The 20,050-nt window shown below is 35.2% G+C and overlaps 1 protein-coding gene across 1 annotated transcript in view; it reads right to left on the reverse strand.

The window, feature by feature from the left end:
* LOC150091432 (leucine-rich repeat serine/threonine-protein kinase 1-like) overlaps positions 1 to 20,050 on the reverse strand; it is a 595,643-nt gene that overhangs the window by 551,581 nt on the left and 24,012 nt on the right. The window contains exon 4 of the mRNA XM_090390319.1: positions 14,293 to 14,458. Within this exon, the coding sequence (XP_090246445.1) occupies positions 14,293 to 14,458 (166 nt within the window). The remainder of the gene's footprint in view (positions 1 to 14,292; positions 14,459 to 20,050) is intronic.

A 20,050-nucleotide genomic window follows, 5' to 3' on the forward strand; every position in this document is an offset into this window, starting at 1 on the left:
TATGATTATTGGCTTCATCTGTTTCACATATTTTAGAGTTTTTAATTTATTCTTAATGACAACCAGGGACGGAGTTGTGCACTTCTGCTTCCTTGCGCATATTTTAATTCCGTTTTAAATTAATTTATTCTCATCCCATAAACTTACCAATTTTTAAATTACTCAAACCCCAAAACATTTAGTCATCAATTCACCCAACAACAATTGCAGATCGTCTAAGGCGAATGCCATATATTAAGCTTTTGCTATTGAAACTTAACCCTTCACTACTGTGGAGGATTATTGATTCTGATAGCTCATAGACATACTTTCACAACATGATATATAGTATGCTGCAGGAAAGGGTTGCTTACTCCTGGTTACTACTCAGCATATCGAGTGAGGTTTACACATCTTACTATAACTATCTTTACTTCCATGGGGGGGGGGGACAGAATCTGTTCATTCTAGAAATGTTTTTCTGAAAAGAACTGATGGAAATTACCATTAGCTCTGCCTTACCTTCAATACATGATGATACACTGATTACCACTCTTTCTCCTCTTCTGCTTCTTCCCACTGAGATCTATGTGCAACAATCAAGTTCTCTCTTTCACACTTAAACACACACAATACTGAAGCAGATCCACCAGTACTTATTATTCCTATCAATCAACTGAGGTTGGTTGGGGGACCTCCCAACTAACCAATAAAACTGTTTTGGTTGGTTGGTTGGGACGATACTTATGTAAGATGCTTATACTCTTATGTAAAACATAGGTTAACCAAAACCTGTTGTCCGTGTTAGGAACACATATTAATTCTCTCACTAGCTATGGACACACAGAAAGCAACTGACCAGTACAAGCACAATGATTTGAATTGATCAGTTCAAATCATTTGCACAAAAATGAAATGCTCAGTGATCTGAGCATTTGATTTTTTGTAGTGAAAAGCAGCTCAGACCACAACATGACAATTCAAAGGGGAATGGGGAATCATAATTGGTCATAGAAGCTTCTTACGGATTAAGGAAACATAACAGAAAATTTGGTATTCACACAACTCTTATCTTGATTAATGCTTGAACATTCAAAACTAATATAGATCTATGGGGGGAACTCTTGAGGGATATTAAAATTGATCCTGAAACCTATCTGAAGGTAGCAGAACATAGCCTGAAAATTTAGCGTCAATTTGACTTTTCATTATCAACCAATGCCCAATCATAAATGAATAAAAGAAATTTGCTGTTTATACTCTGGGACAACCACAAGGTCAGAGGAATTCACAAAAAAGAATACTAGCAATATCATCATATTAATAGCCATGTGGCCCTGAACCATAGTCACTCGTGTGTGTGTGTGTGTGTGTGTGTCTGTACTCTCATGCTTGGCTATGATGGGATCTATTTACATAGAGATAATTCAAATTTTTTCAGGAAAAAAAAAATATATACACCAAATATTTACTATAGTCCAATTTCAACAAAATTAGGGGTGGCTTCACAAATCTTTCCAAAAGACCCAAATGTAAAATTTCATGAAAATCTGTTCACTGGGAGTATAGTTATTATGTAAGAATGGACATGGGGTTAACTATAGGCACTTTATGCATATGCAAGCTGCCCAAAATTTACTACTGAAAGTTCACTGTAAATATTTACAGTGAACCCCATTTAAATATTTATTTAAATGGGGTTCCTTTATTTAAATATTAATTTATATGATTATAATAATGACAATAATGAAATTTTTAAAATTTCAATCTCTCTTATTTCTTAGAATTGCTACCTAGCAGCATCTATTGTATTAAACACTGTGCATTTTTGCTGAACTTATTATATCTATAAATTGTGTGTGTTCTCTGGTCAGTTTGCCTGCTTTGCTGGACAAAAAAACAAACCTGAGTTTGTGGGTGGGGGAACCTTGCTATACCTGCCTGAGACCAACTAACTCAGCCATGTAGTGAAAAAAGCCCACAAAAGTTACTTGCATCATTCACAGGATTTGAACCTGGGCCTTTTCTACCTGGTGTGGGAGGGGACAATGATTATAACCACTGTGCAATTCACAAAAACTGCTAAACAGAGTTAAAGAAAAGCTACAGAATAGCTGAATTTATATTAATTTTAAGAATATGACCATGATTATGAATATGATTGTTATTTTCTAAATTAATTACTAGATAGTAGATTTATATAAAAGATACAGCCTTTTGGATAAAAATTAATAATTTAGTTATAAAAGTGAGAAAGTGAGAGTGCCATAACATGGCACTTGCTCTTATGGATGACAACTGGGAAAACAATAGTGCACTTCTTCCCCTGGGCATAGTCTTAATTTTTTAATGTAGTTAAACTTTCACTTTTATCTTTTTTTATGAACTTCAAGTTATAAATATGGATGAAGAGGTGAGTACTGGACAAATTAAGCTATTGCTATAAATTAATTATAATTTTGAAAAATTTAATTATTTACATAATTCGATAATTGTAGATTACTTAAAATACCATTTATAATTGACTTAATATGATAGCATAGCTTAATTTATTATGGTACTCGCTTTTTTTTTATAATCTGCAATTGATGTTTGAATAGGGTGGATGATAATTTTAATTGAAATTAGGAGTAAGTAAGTTGGGGTTTAAAAACAGAAGTTAAAATATGTGCAAGGAAGTAGAAGTGCCCGTCTTCGTCCTTGGTTGTCAATATTCAAGTTGAAAATAAATGGTTAATACTGGAGTAGTAAAGTTGAAAATAAATGGTTAATAATGATTAATGCTATAAAATACAGTTCTACACAAAATGATCTCAATCATGAACTTCAATATCTTACAATAAAATTCATATCTAGAAGGTACCCTACTCAATTAATTCAACAAACCATTTTCACTGTCCAAAATAATATTAACAATCCACCCAAACACACCTCTAATAATAATCTAAGTATTATCCTACCATACCATAATAATTTTTACAATCAGTTCCACCGCATATTCAAAGGTACCGACATCACCCTCACATTCTCAACTTATAATAAACTTGGCTCATTATTTAATTCATACAAAAATATGAACAATATTATTTACCTAATAAAATGTCAACCTAACTGCAATGCATGTTACATTGGTAGCATAACTTCAAAATATGGTTCTATTAAAACATCAAACACACGTGCGTACTACCATTACAATAGTTTTAAGACAGGCCAAACCAACACAGAACTAGCATCATATGTGTGATTGTGAGATTGTTAAATCTCACAATCACACCCCCTTAGTAGACTCAGCCATTCCCATTATCAAATTAAAATCCAGTTTTAAAATCTTCCAATATGAAGCCCTAGTCATAGAATGGTTCCTCCACCATTCCAATCTCCAAATATTAAATACCAAACTACCTTACAACATTGCACCAGCTTGGAATCTCATGCACCTGAGATTTCCACATGTATAACCAGGAGCATCATGGGAACTTAGCTTTCTTAAATACACACGCTCACTCTCAACCCATCATTGCCAACTGAAGACATGGATAACGAAAGCCACTTGTTATGGCTATTGGCCTCCAGTATTAACCATTTATTTGCAACTTTAATATTGACAACCAAGGACGAAGACGTGCACTTCGCATAATTATATAGTAATACGCTTCACTGTTTCTATTTAATAGTTTCTATTCAAATACTATTGACATTTAATTTATTGATTTTATTAATTTAAACTACCATGCCCCAAACTAGAGCAGCAAAGCAACGGGCACAAAGTGGCAGGAGTGCTGTGACTCGGGGGAGAACTGAGGGTGGCAATTCTCCAACGCATCACAGCCTAAAAAAATGTGTAGCTCGTGAAATGTTTGCCGAATTCTCTGGAACGGAACATGATATTGCCATGGGGGATGTCTTTGTGTGTGCGCGATGTAAGGAGTGTAAGGAAATCAGGCGACAACTCAGCGTTATGGGCCTATATGAGAGTTTGAAGGACAGGGTGGATGCCCTCGAAAGATCTAAATTGAGGGGCCCATCAGGCTCTCAGCTGCCCACATCAACGCCAGAGCTTGCACTTGGTCATCACGCAACACACCGGCAACCCCTAAGGCAGAATGCGCTGGTCCCACAGGAACTAGTAGTTGTTGGTGACTCTATTGTCAGGGAAACCGGGAACATTCTTTGTAAAAAGGATAGGTGGAACAGGACCAGGGTATATCTGCCAGGGGCAAAGGTTGATGACGTTGTAGAGCGGATATCATCTTTCAAGGGCACAAAAGGTGATATAGTTGTACACGTTGGCACTAATGATATTAAGAGTAGGAGACCGGCGGAATTACTCAACAAGTACAGGTCACTGTTGAAAAAAAGCCGTGAAATAGGGTTGAATTTGAAAGTGTCTGCAATTCTGCCCAGACACGATAGGAGGGAGTATATGATGAGAGCCCTGTCGATCAATTCGGCCCTGGAAAGATTGTGCAAGGCTCAAGGGGTACAATTTTTTTCAGCCTGGTCTGTACTTGTTAACAGGAGAGATTGCTTCTACAGGGATGGGATACACTTAAATAGAAAGGGTGCAAGAATATTTGCTGATGCTATCGAGGCAGTGTTAGGTGGGTCGGAAAACTGCTAGTTTGGGGGGATACAAAGACTAATAGTTTAACAGTAACCGCAGGCAGAGGTGAAGGTGATTCTTGCACAACTTCTATTAGAATAAGAAGCGACCTGGAGCGAGGGGTGTTGGGGGTTTCAGGGACGGATGGCAGTCATCATGGAATAGTTGGGTATATGGGATGTGTTAGGGTAACAAGGAATAGGCATAGGAGCATGTATACCAATGCTAGAAGTATAGTAAATAAATTTGATGAATTTGAAGTGTTGGTCAAGACATCAAAGGCGGATATTGTTGGGATAGCAGAGACGTGGTGTCACAAAGATATAAGGAATGCAGAACTGGAATTTGGGGAGTACAATGTGTACAGAAAAGATAGAAAGGGAGGAGGGGTTATGCTGTTAATTAAGAAAAACATAAAATCAAAGGAAGTGCACCCAGTTAATATAGATGAACAGTGCTCTGTTGAGTCAGTTTGGTGTGAGATAAGCACTGCGAAAGGAAAAATAAGGGTAGGAGTGTGTTATAGGCCTAATGACTTGAATGAGTACAATGAACAATTGTACAGAGAAATAGAGTGGGCCAGTAAATCAGAATGTCTTATAATGGGAGATTTTAACTTCCCAGATATTGACTGGAACTTGTGGGTTGGTCACTCACACACTAGTCAGACTTTTGTGGATTTATTGGATGATTTTTTTCTGCAGCAGCATGTTCGAGAGGCAACCAGAGAAAGTAACACTCTTGATCTGGTTATCAGCAGTGATCATTCGTGTATTAAGAATTTGCAAATAAAGGAACCACTAGGTGGCAGTGATCACAGTGTGCTGAAGTGGGATTTACTCAAAGAGGTAACTACCGTCAGGGGTAAAGGAAAGGGTTTTTGCTTCCGTAAAGGGGAGTACAGTGGTCTCAGACAGTTTTTAAATTCTGTACAGTGGGATCAACTGACGATGTTACAAACAGTAAATTCTAAGTGGGAAGCATTCAAGGAATTAATCATGGAAGCTACTAGACTTTATATACCGATTAAGAAATATCGTTCAAGGTTTAGGCCTAAATGGTTATCAAATGAACTAATGAGACTCGTGACAGAGAAGAAAAATGCATGGGATGCATATAAATTATCAGGTGACGCAGAAGCCTGTGGCAGATATAAGCTAGTCTGTAATCAGGTCACAAAGGAGGTTCGGCAGGCGAAGGCGGATTACAAGAAATCTTTGGCAAGGGATGCTAAGAAAAACAGCAAGGAATTCTTTACTTATATAAACTCTAAAAGGAAGGGGATGAATATGATTTGTCCACTTGACATCGATGGTTCGACTGTTGATGATCCTGCTCAGATAGCAAACAAACTGAATGAGTATTTTGCATCTACATTCACATGTGAGGAATTATTACAGTTTGAAAATGGAAGAAGGTTATCAAATTGTAGCAGTGTGCTTAATGATTTTATAATAACTGAGAGCAAAGTGGAGGAGAAATTGTTGAAGTTAAACATAAGAAAGGCACCTGGGGTGGATGGGATCTATCCAGTTATTTTAAAGGAGGCGGCAAAGCAACTAAGCAAACCCTTAGCTGTTATTTGGTTTTCAGGAGCATTAGCAACTAAGGCTATATTGCTCCGGGATATGCGGTGGTCATTCCCTGACCTTTCCGCATCCTCCGTATTTGGTGGTGATGGGTTCGAACCCCGGTCTAATCAAGAAGCATGTGCTACGCACTGCTGCTCCTTCCCACCTGGCTATGGAGGCGCCGCAAACCCTTAGCCATAATTATGAGAGCATCCTTGGACTCAGGGGAAGTTCCCACGGACTGGAGATGTGCAAATGTGTCCCCAATTCACAAAGGTGGATCGAAGGGTGACACGAGTAATTACAGACCAGTTAGTTTAACTTCTGTTCCGGGTAAAATAATGGAGTCACTGGTTAAAGATGCATTGCAGGATCATCTAGACAAGACTGCAGCAATAATTCAAACACAGCATGGGTTTGTTAAGGGAAAGTCTTGTCTGACAAATTTGATTGGTTATTATGATGTGGTCACAAAGGAACTGGATGCGAAAAATAATTTTGATATCATATACTTGGATTTCAGGAAAGCTTTTGACACTGTTGCACATGGAAGACTACTGTACAAATTGGAGCAGAATGGTATTAAGGGTAAGTTGCTACAATGGATAAAAGGATGGTTAAGTGGGAGAAGACAGAGGGTGGTAATCAATGGGTGCTGCTCTTCGTGGACTAATGTTATTAGTGGAGTCCCACAGGGTTCGGTGTTGGGTCCACTGTTGTTTTGTGTATTTATCAATGATATTGATGAAGGTATATCAGGCTTAATGTCGAAGTTTGCAGATGACACAAAGGTTGGCAGGGTTGTTAATGACAGTAATGGCAGTGTGCTACTGCAACAGGATCTAGATAATTTGGGCAGATGGGCTAAGAAGTGGCAACTGAAGTTCAACCTTGACAAATGCAAAGTACTGCATATGGGTAGAAGTAACCCCAGAGAAACGTACCAACTGTGTGGTACTACACTTAAGGTGGTAGAAAATGAAAAAGACCTGGGAGTAATTGTGCAGTCAGATATGAAGTTTTCTGAGCAATGCAGACAGGCTGCTAGGGCAGGTCATGGGGTTTTGTCAATGATATATAGGAATTTTGCTAGCAGGGAAAAGGAGGTGATTGTCCCTCTGTATAAGGCAATGGTCAGGCCACGCCTTGAGTACTGCGTACAGGTCTGAAGGCCTCATTTTAGGAAGGATGTAGATTTGCTTGAGCGTGTACAGAGAAGAGCAACACGATTGGTGAGGGGAATGAAGGGATTCTCTTACCAAGAGAGGCTTAAGTTCTGCAAATTGCAGTGGCTGGAGACTAGGCACCTGCGCGGTGATCTGATTGAGGTCTATAAGGCCTTGAATGGGTTGAGCACGCTGAATTCTGATGGGATCCTTCCACTTGTTCAGATTACGAACCTACGGGGACATAAGTTCAAATTAAGAAAGGACAGATGTAGAATAGATGTGCGGAAATTTGCCTTTAGCCAGCGGGTGGTTAATTGCTGGAACAAACTTCCATCTCTCGTTGTGGAAGTTGATAGGTTAAATAAATTTAAGGAGGAACTGGACAGGCATTTGGAGGGAATGGTGTGATTTTTTTTCTTTTTTTTTTTTTTTTGGCTGATGCTGCATAAGCTCCTACACTTGCTTTCTTGCATCATGTGCCACTACTACTACTACTACTTCTACTTCCTTGCGCATATTTTAACTTCTGTTTTTAAACCCCAACTTACTTACTCCTGATTTCAATTAAAATTATCATCCACCCTATTCAAACATCAATTGCAGATTATAAAAAAAAGGTGAGTACCATAATAAATTAAGCTATGCTATCATATTAAGTTATTTACATAATTACAAACCAAACATTTTGGAACATTTGGTTATTCGATCAGTGGCTTTACATAAAATTAAAACTTTACAAGAGATCTGCAAGCATTTGCATGATATTCAACAGCTATACATAAAGACAAAAAAAGTGAAATCAATTTTTTTCCTATAGATCTGCAAATAAAAAAACCAAGGGATCCTTGGCCTAGAATTTTGATTGGTCTGGAGGAAAAGAAATGTTTATGGGTTGTGGTGTACAGGAAGCATCATGATATTTACAATGTTTACGCTTGGTTAATATATTCATTCAATCAAGTGTTAATCCCTTCTTAAATTCAGATAAACTTTTGCATTTCATAAGGGTAGATGGGAATTTATTCCAACAATGTCAATCACTCTTTGACTAAATTAAAATTTTTAAACATCCACTTCTACAATTATCCCCTCTAAATTTAAATTTATGCCCTTGCGTACATCATCTCCCACATTAGGAGTTTTAAGAAGGATCTACTGAAGGATTTATTCAAAACATAGGCTGCCACTATGTTTTGAATAGCTGTCATGTATATAATAAATGTTCTTTCTTGATTCTATTGGCATGGCAGAAAACATAAAATTTACATATAACAATTATATATTATATAATTAGATATATAAAACTTACATACATTTATAGAATATTTCTTGATTATGTTGCAGAATAGACATAAAAGTTACATAATTTATGTTACTTACTTTTACCACTGTTATTAAACTGTTGCTATTTCATTAATGAAAAGAGACTCTTCAATGTGTAAAGGGGGGGGGGTTACACAATGTGTTTAACCGTGAGGGTCCTCAGTGGCCACAGGCCACAATAACTAAAAAGTTATATAAACAATAGCAAAACATTAAACTATAACTATGTAACTGCAAAAACAGCAGACACAATAGCACACAGAAGAACAAATGCAGTCCACTAGCTATGTGGCCATTAGGTAATCACTACTAGCCTGTTTTAAGAGGATGGTTCAAAATAGATGACAGAAAATGCTCTGCTACACACAAGCCAATAACAGACTTTGACCACATGGCTGGTAGACTGTAACTATTCATTGTTCAAGTTGGTTGCCAAGGGTTACTGTGTCTGAAATTTTTGCACTTACCAGCTTTAATTTAATATTTTTTTACTGTTTCTTGCTATGTAAATGTTTCATTATTGTTGGCTACACTCGCTGTTGAGAACCTCAAGGTATATAGCGTGCACATGCACACAGTGATCACTGAATTATGACCACCTACCTAATACTACTAGACCAATCACTGTTCATACAGTGAACAGATGCTATTTGCCTAAGCACTGACTCCACTAGATATCTGAGGATGACTGCAGAGATCTGCAGCCATGCTGCCTTGCACACAGAATGGCTGCAGATCATGTCCATACACCCCTTGCTTCCCATTTCCAAACGTACTACAGGTGTTCAAATGGATTGGGGTTAAGCAAATTTGGAGGCCAATTAAGATGGGTGATATCTTCACTGTATTCCTCAAACCACTCGTGCACAGTGCAGGCTTGATGACATGCCGCATTATTATCTTGGAAGATCCTGTTTCTGTCTGGGGAAAAAATGCAACATGGCAAGGTGCACATAGTCTTCTAAGAGCTGCAAGTAGACCTCATCAGTGAAACAATGGTCCATACACCAGGGATCCTAGTTCTTGCTAACAAAACATACCCCATATTAAGCAACCCATATAGTGGGCCATGCACAATGGGTCCATGGACTTGACGACTCCACTAGATGTGTGTGTGTGTGTGTGTGTGCGCATGTGGTTGTTTGTTTATTGGCGCATTAGCTGCTATGGCTATAGTGTGTCTCATGGACTCGTGTTGCTTGTGCCACACAAAGGCATTCATCAGCATGTTGCACCAGGTGTTTGGACTCATTCAACCAGCACACTCATTTCCAGTTCTTCAGTTTCCAAACCAGCATGTTGTTGACACCACAGCATTTGCTGTCGACGATCAGTGGTGAGAATAGGGTGTCTCTTAAGTCACCTGCAGTGAAACCTATATATCTGAGTGTGCGGTGCATCATCATTTAGGATATTGTTCTTTCGATTTCAACTGTTACACAGTAACCAGCCATACAGCCTGTACAACATGCTGCTCCCTTCACCTACCGTGAACATCCACTTTGCACAATCCTTTACAGGTCTGTCGGCAGGGGGTGGTTTGACCTGTTCAACATCAATCTTTGTTCTGTTGTACAGTGAGCCATGAGCAACCAACAAGACATGCTGTTTCCAATATGGAACCACCTGACACATGAGCTCCCACAATCATGCCCTTTTGAAACTCCGTAATATCTTTACTACATCCCATAACTTTATCACTTTGACTTGCATGACTAGATGCAAATTACCACTTCTCTAGCATAGGAAGCTGTTTGGCCTTTTACTGCAAGCTATGTGGTATAATCTATTACGCATGGGGTGGTCATAATTCAGTGATTACTGCATCTGTATAAGAATAAATGTAATGATAATTAAATATGACACTTCCCTGTGATGACAGAATATTTATTATTAAAAAAACAAGTGACTGCATGTTGTTGCAATACCTCCCTAAATGAGTAGATAAGAGGGTGTACCTAAAAATTTTATCAAATTATATACAGTTTGTAGAACCAAATTAATAATAAATAATTAAATAATAAAGTGATAAATAAAACTGAATTACAGTATTTACAAATTCCTACAGAAATCAAAGACAGTAACAACAAAAAAGAGGTGAGGTGAAGGGACTCGTGGAGTTCCTGAAGGAAATTTGTGGATGTCTAAAAAGGTCTCTAAATGAGGTTAAGGGGAACCATAAACCAGAGTACTTCAATAAGCTACAGAATTCTGTGAATCATGAAATCTTCCTGGGAATCTATACAATAAATGTACTCATAAAAATAGCCAAACTACCTAAAAAATAATACAAATCATGAGATGTTATGAAGATCTAATTCACTACAACCCCTGTATATTTAAAATATAATTAACTAAAACTAAGACCACCACAAACTGTGATCCAGAAATGGCTACAACTTTCCAAAAAAAGTAAAGGATAAGTAATGATAAAAATATTAATCACAGAGAAAAGAGAACCAATGGTATCTCATCTTATGAGGACAAAGCCCAAGTCTCCAGTGACTGCCAAACTTAGTATTTTAATAACATCTTGAAGCAAAATAAACTGCTTCAAATGAATCAAGGCTCCTATGCTATGTATGTACAGTCAGTTCTGCTATAATGTGCATTTTCGTGTTGCAAAAATGCACATTATAGCAGATTTTTGCATTGGCTTATGCACAATTTCATCTGAAAGTAACACTGGGTGAATGCAAAACCCGGCACCAAGCTGAACATAGCAACCTGTACAGCAATACATGCAAGTTTACAAAATTTAAACAATGCCAAACGTCAAATGTGTGATAGCTATATTTCCCAATTACTGCAGTTGTATTGGTCGGGGAGACACTGCTGTCATTTGCTGTATTCACAAGATGACATGTGATATTATAGGCCTACTCATGTTTTCAGGAGCTCACATTTTTCTGTTCAAACAGAAATTTCATGAGGAGTGATAATGTGAGCACATTTCTGGAAGTCACTACCATAAAACAATAAAAACAATTTGCAGTTCCCGGTTTATTGAGCTTTTCAGTTAGTGAAATCTAATTATAAAAATGGGTAGTGAACTCGATCTTATTGCATTTGCAATAATACCGATAACTGGAATTGTGGGTTTTTATGTTATTATGGTGAAATGTGTTTCCCCTTCATTAAAATCATTTAAAAAACAAATAAATTTTCAGAATCTTCTCTTCATTCCTATTTTTTAAGCTTCGTAAACTTGTCTCACTTGTGCAATTTGTGCGTCCCGTGTTCATCGTCATTGATTGCTTATCTTTTTTACTGTTTTAAATTTTAAAATAAAATAAATAAATAAAAAATTCAGTGAATATAAATATTAATCAAACAAACTTTATATCTTGTCAAGGTAAAGTGCTATATTTACTGTAATATTTATTTTTTAGAAATTTAAGATGTTTAAACCTGTGTTGGCAATTTTATTGTTTCTAACTTTTTTTAGTGTTTTACTTACCAGACTTAACATTTTTTTTTTTTTTTTGAGTGCTCTGCCCCTATCCCTATTTTCCCATAAGCCCTGTTGCTTTTAATGCGTGAAATACCATAATGCAGAGATTTTTAGGAACACATGTATCGCGTTATAGCAGAACTGACTGTACCTAGAAAAGAAAATCAAATAACTAAGCAGTGAGTAAAAGTGAAATGGAGAGAGAAAATTAAATTTAACTATACAGAAGATCCTGCTATAACATAACATGCAACATATATTCCCAAAAAATACAGCTTGTAATAAAAATGCACAGTACAGAATGCACAATTTTGTATAACAGTCAAGGATAGGTTCCATGAAAGCTATAAACCATCATTATTTATTACATTTTCGAACTTATTTTGTTCAATATATATTATGCTATGATTGGTATATAACATATTAAAAACATACCTCCAGGGCAATATTGTTTTGTTTTTGATGGCCAGATTTTTCAGTCAGAGAAGGGAGGCAAAGCGTGTATTGGACTGGTTTAAAAAAAAAAAAAAAAAAAATTGTAAAGTCAGCTGTCTAGCTTGGCTTTTTTTTTTTTCCTAATATAAATCTGTAACCAACCACCAGATCATCCAATTTTCTTTTGAATATGCCACTTCTTTAAATGTCTGCATCCATATCAGAAACCATTTTTGTCAAAACTTTAGAACTGCCAATTTTATTTCAATATTTAATGCTTTCCGTTTTTTTTTTAAATACTATCATCTTTTTGCACTCATTTTAATACAGTACAGGTAGCAAGAATAAATATATATGAACTGTATAGAAATTCTTATACACGAAATATATCACAAATCAAAATATGCAACATGTGCTCACAGACAACCATAAAATGAAATGATGCCAGTGAAAAGGAGCATAACATGACAGTGCATGGGTTTTGTGCACACATAACTTTGAATTTTTGTGCACATAATGGTAGAGTAAGCGTTACAGCAGGATGAGCTATATATATATATATTATGAAATATAAGAATAGAAGTAAAATGTATATCAGATCAGATTAATGCCATCAATTGTAGATTAAACACTACATCAGTTTGTAATCTAATTACTCCTGTAGTAGTATAATTGGTACTATATGGGTACTCAAAGAGTATTAAAACATTGGCATAAAAGTACTAATAAGGCCAAAAGAACCTATAAAGACTAATATAGTCTGTGTTGGTTTACATTGCTATACCATATAAATAAACATATAATTAGCAATAAAATAATGATTATGTAGCAAATTATTGATAATAGAATAATGATTATGTAGATAATTATTGATAATTGGATACAATGAATGGCACTTTTTCTAGGGCTAACACCATTCAATATATCCCACCAATAATTAGCAAGGCTATCTGCCTGTTTAACTAGGTCCAAATTATAAACATAAAGGCAATCTATGCTAAACTTTAAATTTAACAGCAAACAGGCAAGATAACAGCTAGCCCGACAGATAGCTTTGAAACAAATAATATAGAAAAAGAGTGCCAATCATAATTTTCACTTCAGTTGTGGTGTTTTTTATTTATTTTATACATGTGCAATAGAAAGCTTATGCTAACGTAAGGAGAAAGGAGGTAAGGATAAGTATAGTAATAGTACTCAATTTCCCTTGAATTTCAATTACTTTTATGCCAACGTTTTAATACTCTTTGAGTACCTATATAGTACCAATTATACTCCTACAGTAGTAATCATATATATATAGGAAAATAATCCCCTTGTGTGAAATCAGAGGAAATATCTACTGATAAAACTGCAAAAGAAATGTTAGATGACTGGTCAAAATAAGAACTAAAGAGAATAATGTGATGTACTCCCACCGGATAAAAATATGTAGGCTATGAGAGCATAGCCTATATTTTATAGACAGCATATCAAATATACCATGCTAAAAAATATTTTCTAATGTAATCTAAGTTTGTTTTTATCATAAAAACATTAGTCAGCACAGAGCAGTGTCATAATTTAAATTTCCTGCATATTTCTCCTGCTTTTAATAACATGTACAAGTATAATGAAGATTTCTATTTCAAAAACAAAAAAAAAATAACAGCATGCAAGAATATGAAGGGGCTAAAAAAAAAAAAAGTCCCTAAATAAATCACACGAGTTTGGAGATCTGTACATAGTGTAAATTTTAAATATTATATATGAACTTACTAGCAGCCTCCTTTAATACTTTCATCACTTCTGTATGGCCATTTTTATCTGCCAGATCCATGGCTGTCTGTCCAGTACTGTCCTTTGCTAATAAATCACTTTCATAGATTATCAGCAACTTCACAATTGACAAATTGCCATTTTCTGCTGATATATGAAGCGGAGACTATAAGAAAATTATTAAGAAGCATAAAATAAAACTGTATTAAGTGAAAATGACAGTTATCAAAATATTACATGTTCAACATTATCAGTATTATCATGGTAAGGGAAGGTTAAAAAACTAAAAACTTACTTTTCCCTTGCTCATCTTGGTGCAGAAATAGGTCTAAATATGATATCTGAATATCATATATAGCAACAAAAGTATTGATAACATACTCATTCTTTTTATTCAGGGTATTTTGTACATACACATTATCCACCCCTTTAAATGTAATAAACATGCTAGACCTTACAAAATAGTTTTTGTCATTGTCATTACTAATGCTACTATAAGATATAAGGGAAGGAGTATAGTATGATATGGTAGCATTATTAAACTAAAACATGTAATTGAACATAAAGGAAGCAAATAATGCAACCACAGAAAAAAAAACGTCACATTTGTTTCTTGGCATCTCTTAAATCAAATTACCAGAAGTAGGGTAACCTAATTTATAAAAAGAAATAACCAAGGTCTTCATCATATTCTGTCATCATCATCATCACCTATGCCTCGTACATAAGATGTGCCAAGAATGACTTTTTTTGTTTTAACTGTTTCTATATTTTTATAACTTGGACTCTATACTAATGATCCAAATTGTCTTCCAACTCACATATGCCAATGGCATCTGTGAGCATCCAGAATTGTCATACATATCACTCACTCACTCACTCACTCACTCACACACACACACACACACACACACACACACACACACACACACACACTTGACAACACTTGTCAACTAGAATGGAGAGGGTACATGTATACTGTAAATTGATACATGGTTAACACAATCATTTTATGGCACTCATAAAAAAGAACAGATTCTTGTTTAATTATGAAATTAGTAAGGACTATTACACAAGTAAGACCTCCGTAGCCGAGTGGTCAGGAGTAGGAGTGCAGTAGCATATGCTCTTTGAGTAGACTGGGGTTCAAGCCCTTGACTGCTAAATACGCTCGATCTGCCAATCCGCACTGGACCAGCATGGCAGATTATGGTCCATTTCCCTCAGTATGAATTGTTGAGGAGGCTTCCATCCTGCAGTGGGTTGATAATGGCTGCAGTTTATTACACAAGTAACAGAAACAATGAATTTAACAAAACTTATTTAGTGTCCCATGTATGCTTTTCCATAACTGCTAGTAACATTATTATTGCATCAATAAAAAAAAATTAGGTATGGTAAAAAAGAATTTTAAAAGACTTTTCAAATAATAAATTACCCAAAGTGAATGGAACTGGACTGCCTTGGGATTCTAAATACTTGAAATAAAAGTACTTCACCTATGTAAAGTTTGGAATTTTTTACTATTAATATAGCTCAAAAATCATACATTTTACGGATGTTTCTCCTCCTCTTCTTTGGTGACAGTTATCCTGATGTAACAAGTTCACAAAAGATTGAAATGACAGCCTCTCATTTTGGTCTTTTTACACACAACTTTACACAGGTGAACTGCTTTTATTTCAGATAAGGATAACTTGTGCAACAAACAATTCAAATATTATATTAGATTTGGAATTTCTTTTTACTATAGTACATCATTAATTATTTTCAGTAATTGCAATAAACCTTATGCGCATATAATAATAATAATAATAATAAATAAATATTCTGTTTATACTCCAGAACAACCACACAGTCAGAGTTCACAAGATTGAAAGAATACAGTACCGTATTTAGCAGTCACAGCCTTGAACCCCAGTCACTCAAAGCAAGTGTACTTATGTACCCTTGCAAATGACCACTTGGCAATGGCAGCCGATATATATAAAGTGATTTTAAAAATGTTTTTATTAAACAAAATACAGCAGAGTAGTAAATTTAAAATGTACAGTATATAGTATACAATAAATCTGGCAATTTTACTCTTTCATACAAAAATTAATAAAACATTAAAATTTTAAAGTTCTAAACATATTAGTAGATAATCCATAAGCTCACTTTTTAAATTAAATATAAAGATGGTTTTATTGCTAATTTTAAATTTGAGTATATTCATAATTAATTCTGGCATCTGAGCAGGAGCAGTGAGAATTGGTGTAAAATTACTTCCACATAATAAGCTGCATGGAGGTAAGGATAAGACATGCTTTCAGAACAGATGTAATTTCAATAATGTCAAATAGCATAAGCTACTTTATAATTTTGAAGTTAAAACAATGTTTAACAAAACAACAATTCACATTAAAATATTAATTCAGAAAAAAAAAAATAGAAAGTTAGGAAATATGTGTACCTTGCAATAGTAGTGGTTAATTGAGCATGTGTTTAAATTGTGATTTATATCCTCATATCATGACCAATCAATCCATCCATTATGACATCCAAAACTTATCAAAAAGTAAGCAAAAAATATATATACAGTAAACCCCCGCTATTCGCGGGGGTTACGTTCCTGAGAAATGCCGCGAATACTGAAAACGCGGATACTGAGTTATGGCTCCCATAATAATAAAGGGGTTCCCGTTCCAAAGTATGAAATATATAAGAAAAACTAGTCTAAATTTTGTCTATGTATATATTATATGTACCTTCATAATATGACTATGTACATAGACAGTATATAGTGACATGCAAGCATATGTCATCGAAATGAAAATAAGAAACAGTTTAATATTAAATGTAATATTTATTAGAAATTTCAAACAAATCTTTCAAACCAGCGCCTTTGCTAGCTAAAAAACTTATCCCGCCAGTGCTATCACCAGTTTCGCTAAAGTGTTGATAAAGGTGTTTTGCCTTTTCACGAATGATGAGTGAACTTAACGGAATTTTATTTTGAGTTCGGTCTTCTATCCACAGATTTAAAGCTTTTTTTATTTTTTCTAATTTAACATCAAGAATTATAGAGCAAATTTTTGAAGCAATTAGCACGTTTTCACGGACACTATGGCGGATTTTTTCTTCCGATTTCTTGATTGATCGTACCGTTGACTAATTGATTTTATAATGTTTTGCCACTGAGAAGACACTTTCACCATTAGAAATTTTGTCTAATAACTCGATTTTATTCGCTAATGTCATCACCTTCTTTGATAATTTCACATTTACATTTCCCTTGTTATTCGTAGCCATATTTTTGTACGGGTTAGAAAAAATTTGTCCAAATAAAGTCACTTTCTTCTGTTAACACACTCGAAAAAGTCTGTTTTACACTGCAAAATGGTAGATTTATCAATTTTGTAAGCATATCAATTTATAAATTGATAAATTTATTCAATTTTAAAAGCATATAAATTAAAAACAAACAACGAAACCTTCCATGGCAAGCGCATAACACATACCGAACAAGGATTAGCGGGAAACATCCACGCTGGCGATTTTGTCACCCCTCTCCCTCCATCCACTGAGCGCTGTTTTGACCAGGAAAGATAATTTTAGCCACGCCCATGTTTTTTTTATGGCGAAAAATATTCACGGCACTTTAAAATTCACATTTTTTTAGGTTTCATTTTATGTTAAATCAGTGACAGCGAATACGCGAAACCATGAATACAGATACCGCGAATAGCGGGGGTTTACTGTATTCACCTTAAAACAAAGATAAATATTTATAGAAGACTGGAAAAGACAAAAGTCATAATACACTTATGGATATAATCTTAGTGCTTCAACAATTTATGATATAAAAAGTTGGTGATAAAATTAAGCTAAAAGGAAAAAAAATAATATATAATGATTTTACTAAAAAAAAAAAATCTAACTTCACATTACTACCTTTCATCATGCAGAAACAATTATAAATGTGGAACTGCACAATAGAAACAACAAAAGTCATGCTTTTTTTAATTTTGTTATTTTATTTATTTATTTATTTATTTTTTTTTTTTTTGTGGAGCCCAAGTCTTGTCCTAATCACAAATCTTGCAGCAAAAGTACAAAGGGTTTAGTACTTTTATTATTATTTTATTATTTTATTTTTTTCAGTAATAATGTAGTAGTTGCTTAGTAGTAGGGTGTTTTTTTTTTTTTGTTTTTTTTTTAATAATACTGTAGATTTTCTTCCTCTGAGTTGTGGGTGTAAAGCATCCACATATGTAGCAGAAACTGTCAGGGTGATTCAGACACTCCCTTTGATTACAACAAAAGTAAAACATAGAAGAAACAAACAATAAGCAACAGATATTCAGATAAATTGTACACTTCCTCACACCACATTGTATTCCCAGTGCCAAAAGAGAAAGAGGGTGTGATATAGGTGACTAGTGCAATGTTGAGTCAGTTTGGTGTGACATAAACACTGAGAAAATTAAAATCAGTAGAAGCATATTATAGTCCTAATGACTGTGATGAGTATAATAAACAGGTATAGAATGAAACAGACTGGGTCAGTAAATCAGAATGTCTTATAATGGGGGATTTTAACTTCCCAGATATTGACTGGAACTTGTATTGGTCACTCATACACTAACAAGAGTTTTGTTGGTTTATTGGATAGCTGTTTTCCACAACAGCATGTTAGAGAGCCAAAAAGAGGAAGCAATATTCTTGATCTGCTTATCAGCAGTGATTCTTCATGCATTAAGAATCTGCAGGTAAAAAACTGACTGAGTGGCAGTGGTCACAATGTACTGAGTGGGACTTGGATAAAAGACATAGCTACTGTAAAGGGAAGGGCTTTTGCTTTCATAAGGGAGACTACAGTGGTCTCATACAGTTTTTAAATTCTATGCAATGGAAGCAACTATTGATGTAACCAACAGCAAATTCTAAATGCATTCAGGGAAGTAACAACAGAAGCTACAACACTTTTCACATACTAACTAAAAAATACTATTTAAGGATTAGACCTAAATTGATGTCAGGTGAACTGACGAGATTGTGGAAGAGAAGAAAAATGCATGGGATGCATATAAAGTATCAGTTATTACAAAATCCTAAGAAAGATATATACTAGTCTGCAACCAAGTCATAAAACAAGTTCGGCAAGCTAAAGCAGATTACGGGAAATCTTTGGGAAAGAATGCAAAGAAAAGCAGCAAAGACTTCTTTGCTTATATTAACAATCTTCAATGTAATCTTCATAATTTATGACTGCTCCACAAAATTCAGGTAATTTTTGAATGCCATTTAATTGTTTGCGGAAGTTAAGAGTCTGATACGTCAGGTCAACAGTTGCACTCAACACTTACAAAGACAAATCTTTGTCCAAGCAGTGGTAAGGGAAGCACTACCTCACTTCACCTCAACTGACTGCAAGTGCTTCCAACTTGCAATCAGTGAAAACAAGCTATACAGATTGTGATATGAGGCTGTATGTTATCATGGAGTACAAACACACCAGCTGCCAATATCTGTGGCTGCTTCTACCGAATTTGTGGGTGTAATTTCTGACAAAGAAATATTGCATAGTAGTCTCCAGTTACTGATCTTCCAAGGACACATGATCATCAGTGGAAATAATGCCCTCATAACTGTAGGTCATGTTGGTCAGTGGTTTCACCTCTAATTGTTGCTGGCAACATTTAGAGGGGTGTGGTGAAGATGGATGCTTCCACTGAGCTCATTGTGATTTCAGTTCAAGATCAAAGTCACATGT

This window comes from Mastigoproctus giganteus, chromosome 1 (assembly GCF_048544385.1).
Source record: "Mastigoproctus giganteus isolate SK-2022 chromosome 1, ASM4854438v1, whole genome shotgun sequence".
NCBI lineage: Eukaryota > Metazoa > Arthropoda > Arachnida > Uropygi > Thelyphonidae > Mastigoproctus > Mastigoproctus giganteus.